Source organism: Anarrhichthys ocellatus, unplaced genomic scaffold (assembly GCF_004355925.1).
Source record: "Anarrhichthys ocellatus isolate YVR2014 unplaced genomic scaffold, GSC_Weel_1.0 scaffold155, whole genome shotgun sequence".
Classification (NCBI taxonomy): Eukaryota; Metazoa; Chordata; class Actinopteri; order Perciformes; family Anarhichadidae; genus Anarrhichthys; species Anarrhichthys ocellatus.
The window spans coordinates 340389-348429 of NW_022280185.1; the positions used below are offsets into that span (position 1 = coordinate 340389).

Genomic DNA, 8041 nt, shown 5'->3' on the forward strand with positions numbered 1-8041 from the left:
CATCTGTGTGTTTCTACTTCCTGCTCTCTACAGATGAACATCTGTGTTCTCTGAGTGATGATGGTGTGATGTTTCACCTCCTGCATGAGCTGAACTCTCTGCCTCTCCTGCTGATCCCTCAGCCTCTCCCTCCTCTCCCTCTCCTGGAAACCCTCACTGAACGGGTTGTTATCGTCAAACTTCACCTGCAGGTCGTGGAGACAGAAATCAGCTCTCTGTGCTGAGGAGCTTCACGCTTTGTGCAGTTATAACCTTTGTGGTAACTCCATTAACATTAGATATTAAAAAGAAAAATCTTTTACAAAGTAAAAGTCAGGACAGGAACACAAAAAAGAAACCTGTTCTGTTGTTTCTCTGATCTCAGTTCTGAATTAAATATCAGAAAGCTGTTTGAAGGCACATTACTTCTTCAATGTTCTACCTTTGAGAACGTGGAGCTGAGCCGATTGGTCGATTGATCCAGTCGATTGATCCAGATGATCCCTTTTTTTAAATTGGTAAAATAAATCTTTTTGACTTTATTTCTCAATGTCTTCTGAAATTTTATAGAGGTTGTAAATTAGCATCAGATAATTGGATAATGAAAATGGTTAATTACAGGCGTGTGATCTGGTGAAATTTTGTTGTTTCTCACTGAAACTCAACGTGAACAAACGTGTTGAATGAATTTCTTTCCTCGTTAAACCTTCGTAGAGCTCCAGGTGAGTTACCTGAGGGGGGTCCCCTGCTGCTCCATTGGTTCCTCCGGTGGGGCCCCCAGTGAAGACTGCTGGGGGGGTCTGGGTGTGTGTGGGAGGCTGGGGGGCTTTAGGCAGGACGGGGGGGATCTGGAGTGGCATCCTCTGATCCATCAACCCGGGGGCCCCGCCAGCTGGGGTCCAACCAGGGGGGACGTTTGGGCCACGGGCCACTGTGGGGCCGCCAAGGTGGGTCTGCATGGGCACCATGGGCTGGGAGAAGGGGGTCTGGGGGATGGGGGGAGCTCCTGTAGCTCTCTGCTGCTGCTGCTTGGTCCTGTAGTCCTCAATCAGCTCGGCATGATCCTTCTGCTGCTTCCGGATCTGAACACAGACATCACAGAGATATTTGTTCATAAACTAACCAGGTAGCTCTTCTTCCTCCGACGATGAACACCATGAACACTGGAGCTCATTCTGACTCAACCACACATTCAAATACGCACTGGAGCACCGAAGGTGGATTAACCTGCTGCTGAAAATAGTCCCCAACAAACACCATTTAATTTGATAGAAACTACAGTGACCAGCTGTTTCAGTATTGATTAGTGTGTTAAAGACAGAAGCTGCACAGTTGGTAGTCTGTGAGCATCATGTGAGGGACCGTAGGTACAGAGGCCTTCAGGAAGCATGTAGAACTATGTGAGAGCTGTGGGACTTTACTGGTGTTGGTACAGACCAGTACATGTCCTGTATGTGCTGGTGTACCTGCTCCAGCTGCTTCTGGACTGCCCCCTGCTGCTCCGTGATGTTGCAGAGCTGGGCAGCGTCCTCCTCGGCGACGGCTCGGCCGGCCTTCTTGGCTGTTCTCTGTTTGGCCGACAGAGATTTCTTATTCTTGCGAAAACCTGCAATCTGGTCCTCCAGGAGGCGCTGCTGCATCTGCAGTAGCTGCTGCGTCTCCACCAACCACTCCTCATACTGACGCCGCTGTGACTCGTCTGCAGGACACAGGACGGACTTTACACACCGAGAAAGGACTTTACAGGGACGCAGGAGACGTCTTTAGAGATTAATAACAATTGTGAAAAAAACACAAGAGTTGACCAGTTCCTTTTTTCTGTTTTTGGTTCTTTGTTTTTGGTGTTTATTTAACATCTGAATCAAGGGCCACGTTGTTGGGATTATGTTCTCATACTCACTGACGAAGCCCGAGCCGAAGCTGGGAGGGTTCGGTCGCACCAATGGGGCTTTCAACTTCCCGTCCTGACAGGAAGAGAAGACACAAACTCAGGAAACACATCGCGACGGGCAGAAAGAGATCCTATTCATTAGTGTTTCAATCAAACATCATGTTGTCATGGTTCTACACACCTGAACCACCAGCTGTGGAGGCTGAGTCCCCTCTGAACCCGGAGCCACTGGGGCCACCGGGGCCACCGGGACTACTGGAGCCTGCTGGAACCTGACACACACACACACACACACACATAATGAAGAGTAATAAATGCTTTTTTAACATGAACAAAAAAAGAACCAGTCATCGGCTTTATCAGCTGTCAGCAGTGACACCTCGCACAAGAGGTCAGAGGTCGTCCTACCTGTTGATGACCATGGGGCTGAGTCCCAGGTTGCCCTGGGTCATGACCTTGTTGATGCCCTTCAGAGCCACCATCTTGGCCTTCATGATGGGGTCGGAGACGGAGTCAAAGTCTGCTGAACACAAACACACATCAAATGACCTTTCAAATTAAAAGCATAGCACCTTACAAAACAACAATGGCAAAAGATGAAACGGCATTAAGGTAAACAGGAGCACTTTAAAAAAAAAGGTCCGTCAGGTTCAGGTCTATCCGGGTTCAGGTCTTACCCATAGTGGGTAACACAGGGTCTGTGGTGGACCTCTGTCTGATTAGGGCTTGCATCTGTTTCTGCTGCTGCTGCTCCTGGCGCTCCTGGTCCAGGAGGTCCTGCAGGAGGAGTGGCTGCTCCTCCAGGAGCAGAAGCCTGTGCTGGTCCTGGTCCAGGTTCTGGGGGAGGACAGCCTGGATCTGGGAGGAGGTCCCCTGGTGTGAAAGCTGGGTCTGAGGGTTGAGAAGGAGGCGAGGCTGGGAGGGTTGGAGGGACAGCGGGTGAGGCGAGGCATGAGGACCCTGAGTAGTCAGACTGGTGTGGGCAGAAACTGGGAGACCCTGAAGGTGGGGGGTGAAGAGAGCTGAGGGAGGGGGTCCAAACGGTCTCTGCTGCTGCTGGAAGACAGACTGTTGACCTGCAGATGAATAAACACAGATCAATAATCTGTCAATACAATCTGTTAACTCAAAATACAGATCAATAATCTATCAATAATATGAAATACGGTTCATATTCATTACCTCCAGCCATGGGGGGATGAACCCTGGGAGTCATGCCCGATGACAGAGCCTGTTCTTGGGTCTGGAGACAAACAGAACCTGGACCTGATGGCTGGCTGGAGCCTGCTGCCTCAGACCCTGGAGCTCCTTGAGGTCTGCTGGTGGTGACCACCCCAGCATGAGGTGTAGGTTGCTGGGTAGCAGAGGGGCCGTCCTGTACTTCCTGTTTGACGTGGCCGATCAGGTGGCCGTCGGTCTGTGTGGACCCACCGGCGCCATCCCTCCTTTCCTCCACCGGCTCCCCCAGCTCCAACTCCTCGTTGAACATATCCTTCTTGTCTTCCAGATTGAGCTCGGGGTCGGCGTAGGCGATCAGGTCAAACTTCCCCGACAGCAGGAAGTCGTCGAGGTGGAGGTCATTCGGACCCAGATCCAGGTCTTCTTTACCTGAAACAGCCAGCACAAAGTTCGTCATTATGATTTATGTCATGATTCATCTACTCCGTCCTGGATCTGAGGACCCAGATTTGACTCCTGTGCTCTTACCGTCTTCAGGGTCCAGGTTCAGGTTGAGGTCCACCAGATCTTTCACCTCCACGTCTTCCAGGTCCTTCACGGCAGAGTCCTCCCCCTCCAGGTGCTCCTCCGGGAGCGTGGACTCTCCGCTCTGAGTATGCGCTGCTGCGTGGACCAGGTGCTGGTGGTTCAGCTGTTCCATCACCATCGCCGGGCCCAGCGCCATCTCACCCATCCTGGCCCCCGGACCGGGTCTGACCGGAGACGGCTGAGGGTCTCTGGGGGGCAGCAGCGGGACCTCGGGCAGAGAGAAGGACATCCTCAGGCGGTTCTCGGGGGCGTGATGACGGAGCTCGATGTAGGGCTGTCCCATGATACTGTGCTGCTGGAGGGGGAGGGAGCGGGGGAGGAAGGGCTGGGGGACACCTGGGGGGTAGGAAGGGGGCCATCAGTGACTTTACAAAGAACTGAATCAATAAATGAGCCTCTACATCCATCAGAGAGAAGATGACATCATCAGGTTCACTAGAGACTCCAGCAGAGACCAGTCCACTGTGGACTTTAGTCTACAGGGACCAGTAGTCCTCATTATACAGGATGATCTGAACAATAGCTTTACCTTAAGACTACAATATATATATATAAATATATTTATATGTATATATATTGTCGAACATATAGTTGTGGTCCCTGATGTTCTCCATGCAGCAGTTTTGTAATGGAGCGGTTCATAAACTCACCAGATATCATGTGTGGCTGAGCACCGGGAGCCGGGACAGGTCGGATGCCGGTGAACTCCACAGGTATCGGCCTCTTCATCTGGAAAGTGACTCCCTCCACCATACTGAGCCCAGATCCATGCACCGCTCCCTGGGGAGGCCGTAAGAAGGAGTCCTGGAGACCCGCTGGAGGAACACCCAACCTGAAGGACCAAGAAAAAGACGAGTGAACCAGAACACATCATCAGATTAGGTCAGGACGAGGCTTTGAGGCTCTTCTCACCTCAGGACTGGTCCTCGGACTGGCAGCTCTTTTGGGGTGAACCCCCTCTGCTGCACCCCAGGGAAACCTCCAGGGAACCTGGGGGCCAAAGCCCCCGCTGCCCCACCAGGCCTCACTGTGCCGGGGTATGGGGGTGGGGGACGTCCAAACAGGTCTATTGGAGGAGCAGTGGAGGGGTCTGGCTGGGACCAGTGTTGTGGTGTGGCAGAACCAGGGACGGGTCCAGCAGCATGGGGTCCAGAGGGTCCAGAAGCTGCTTCCTGCAGACCTTTCTCCTGCCGTAACGCACTCTTCTGCTGCTGCTGCCTCAGGATGAGCTGCCGTAGACGCTGACGCTGCACAGAAACAGATAGAACAGTAGAACTCAGCAGAGCAGAGAAACCAGAACCAACAAGCCCAGAAATGAACCTTTTCAAGAGGTGAGACAACACATCAAAAAAGTCAGCTCTGATTAAAGAAACCAGAACATGAAAAATGACATGGTCACCTGTCCCACCTGTCTCAGCTTCTCCTCCGAATCACCAAGCTGAGGCAGCATGCTCATTGGTCCATCTAAAGGAGCCACAGCCATCGCTGCCATCTTATTGGTTGTTGTCTTGTCCATCTGTGAGGGGTCTGCTGTCATGTGACTCTGCTCAAAGGGGTCGTGACTGGGAGTCTGACCCGCCAAGAAGACGCTCTCCTCTGACATCCCAGGGTGCTTCAGGGTCTGGTTGCTGGGGGTTGTGGGAAATAAGTCCTGCTGTTGTTGTTGCTGTTGTCTTCCTGGAGACTGCTGCAACTGAAGAGAGAAGAACAAAATCAAACAACATACGCTGCAGTAGACACGTACGCTGCAGTACTACAGACACGTACGCTGCAGTACAGACACGTATGCTGCAGTATGCTACAGTATGCTGCAGTACAGACATGTATGCTGCAGTATGCAGCAGTACAGACACGCAAGCTGCAGTACCACAGACATGTACGCTGCGGTACAGGCGCGTACGCTGCGGTACAGGGGCGTACGCTGCAGTACAGACACTTAAGCTGCAGTACTACAGACACTTAAGCTGCAGTACTACAGACACGTAAACTGCAGTACAGACACGTAAGCTGCAGTACCACAGACACGTAAGCTGCAGTACCACAGACACGTAAGCTGCAGTACCACAGACACGTAAGCTGCAGTACCACAGGCACGTAAGCTGCAGTACCACAGGCACGTAAGCTGCAGTACCACAGGCACGTAAGCTGCAGTACTACAGGCACGTAAGCTGCAGTACTACAGGCACATAAGCTGCAGTACTACAGGCACATAAGCTGCAGTACTACAGGCACATAAGCTGCAGTACTACAGGCACATAAGCTGCAGTACAGACACGTACGCTGTAGGACAAATAAAAAGACATGTGGACACTCTGTTACCTGGTGTGTTGGGGTGAAGGTCACCGTCTCTCCAGACAGCCCTGAAACCAAAGGGGATGAACCGGATCCTGCAAGTTGAGGAGTGAAGATCTCCATTGGGGCCTGGCTGAAGGGCTCTGGGGCCTTCTGAGGCCGCGGTGTGGAGGGCTGCTGGGCGTAGGGGTCCATTATGGGTCGTGGTGTGGAGGGCTGCTGGGCGTAGGGGTCCAACATGGGTCGTGGTGTGGAGGGCTGCTGGGCGTAGGGGTCCAACATGGGTCGCGGCGTGGAGGGCTGCTGGGCGTAGGGGTCCAACATGGGTCGTGGCATGGAGGGCTGCTGGGCGTAGGGGTCCATCATGGGTCGTGGCGTGGAGGGCTGCTGGGCCTGGGGGTCTGTGTTCCGCTGACTCCCCGGCGATCGAGGGAAGTGCTCGGTGACAGTGGGGCGGGGAGTCCCCGGGTTGGAGGCGTAAGGGTCGAGGTTTGGGTGGGAGGGGGACGGACGTCTGCTGGTAGACTGCTGGTTATACTGGTCCAGTCTCAGTGCAGGCGGTGTGGTGAGGTATGTGGGGTCAGAATGAGGGTGTGGTGTACATGGAGTCTGAGGGTTGGTGTAGGGGTCAGGCGAGGGTCGGGAGGTCAAAGGTGAGTGCTGGGTGAAGGGGTCAGACATCTGCTGGCTGTAGTCAGGTCTGGGGGTACCAGGTGTCTGGGCATAGGGGCTGCGGTGGGGAGAGCCCAGTCCAGATAGCGGACTGGAGGGGAAGGGAGGGTCCTGCGACTGGGAGAGAGCACAGCCCAGGTCTGTGGGTCTGGACAGGTCCCTCCTTCCTGCTCCTCCTGTGGTACCAAACACCTCCAGTTGAGGCTGGTGCTGAGGAGGCATGGGGGCTTTAAACAACCCGCCATGCACCAGTTCACCACCGCGACCGTACAGTTCAGACACCGCTGCACGGATGTTACTGCTGTTGTGAGGAGTCCGCAGGTATGTCTCAGCTGCTCGGATACCAATGTGTCGGGCTGAAGGGTCGGAGGCCGAGCCAGAGGGAGGACTCATCATACCGGCCCTGTTCTGCTGCAGTCCTGGGAGGAGAAAACAAGGAGGAGACGGTCACTGGGAGGAGAAAACAGGGAGGAGACGGTCACTGGGAGGAGAAAACAAGATGGAGCCGGTCACTGGGAGGAGAAAACAAGGAGGAGACGGCCAGTGGGAGGAAAAAACAAGGAGGAGACGGTCAGTGGGAGGAAAAAACAAGGAGGAGACGGTCAGTGGGAGGAGAAAACAAGGAGGAAACAGTCGATGGAAGGAGAAAACGAGGAGGTGCCAACTGGGAGGAGAGTTACCTTGTTGGGGTCCGAGGGTCCTGGAGACGTCGGAGGTTTTGGAGTCGGGGGACGGTGCAGGAGAACCAAAGGCATCGTGGGCTGGGGAGGAGCTGAGGGAGTTGTGATGCTGGGGGACACCAGCCTGTGAGGAGGGGGGGCGAGTAGGCCCTGCTACTTTAATGTTGGGTTCCCAGGGTGAGGAGGAACGGGAGGAGGGCGGGGAGAACATCTGAGGGGAGGAGGGGGGCTGATGGAGGGGAGAGGAGGGGAGGGGGGAGTGAGGGAGTGAGGAGAAGCCAGAAGGGGGAGGGGCTTGTGGTTTGAGGAAGACGTTGTCAGCTGGTCCCGAGCTCTGCTGAAGGAGGTGCTGTCTGGAGGCGTCGCCCCCGATGACGGGTGCCACGGGGCTTCGGCTGCCGGCGTCTGGAGAAAGACGTCCGGCGAGCTGCAGCTGCCTCTGCTGGAGGAGCTGCTCGTTCTTCACCTGCTCCAGCTTCTGACTGGCCTCCATCTTCGCCAGCTGCTTGTTCTTATGACGCATTTGCTAAAAGAGGGAAAATGAAACGCAGAGAGGAAGACGGACGGAAACACAGAGCGACACGAGTCAGCGTCTCTACGTCTCTACAGTTCAAACATGATGACATGGCAGCTAGTAATGCTCGCTTTCCCTCTCTCTCTGTTAATGACAATCAGTGATGAAGTCATTTAATGTACTGGAGGATCAAACATGTGACTGAGAATCATTCAGACTGTGTGTGATGTGTTGGGGGGGGGGGGG

At 54.1% G+C, this 8041-nt stretch overlaps 1 protein-coding gene across 1 annotated transcript in view; it reads right to left on the minus strand.

Moving 5' to 3' along the window:
* Nucleotides 1-8041, minus strand: part of LOC116400208 (histone-lysine N-methyltransferase 2C-like) — a 63570-nt gene that overhangs the window by 14903 nt on the left and 40626 nt on the right. Inside the window, exons 9-22 of the mRNA XM_031877925.1 lie at nucleotides 7282-7807; nucleotides 5957-7020; nucleotides 5046-5330; nucleotides 4550-4884; nucleotides 4288-4469; nucleotides 3578-3973; nucleotides 3053-3478; nucleotides 2548-2946; nucleotides 2279-2390; nucleotides 2052-2142; nucleotides 1880-1943; nucleotides 1446-1678; nucleotides 711-1061; nucleotides 18-185 (exon numbers count right to left, since the gene is read on the minus strand). Of these exons, the coding sequence (XP_031733785.1) occupies nucleotides 18-185; nucleotides 711-1061; nucleotides 1446-1678; nucleotides 1880-1943; nucleotides 2052-2142; nucleotides 2279-2390; nucleotides 2548-2946; nucleotides 3053-3478; nucleotides 3578-3973; nucleotides 4288-4469; nucleotides 4550-4884; nucleotides 5046-5330; nucleotides 5957-7020; nucleotides 7282-7807 (4632 nt within the window). The remainder of the gene's footprint in view (nucleotides 1-17; nucleotides 186-710; nucleotides 1062-1445; nucleotides 1679-1879; nucleotides 1944-2051; nucleotides 2143-2278; nucleotides 2391-2547; nucleotides 2947-3052; nucleotides 3479-3577; nucleotides 3974-4287; nucleotides 4470-4549; nucleotides 4885-5045; nucleotides 5331-5956; nucleotides 7021-7281; nucleotides 7808-8041) is intronic.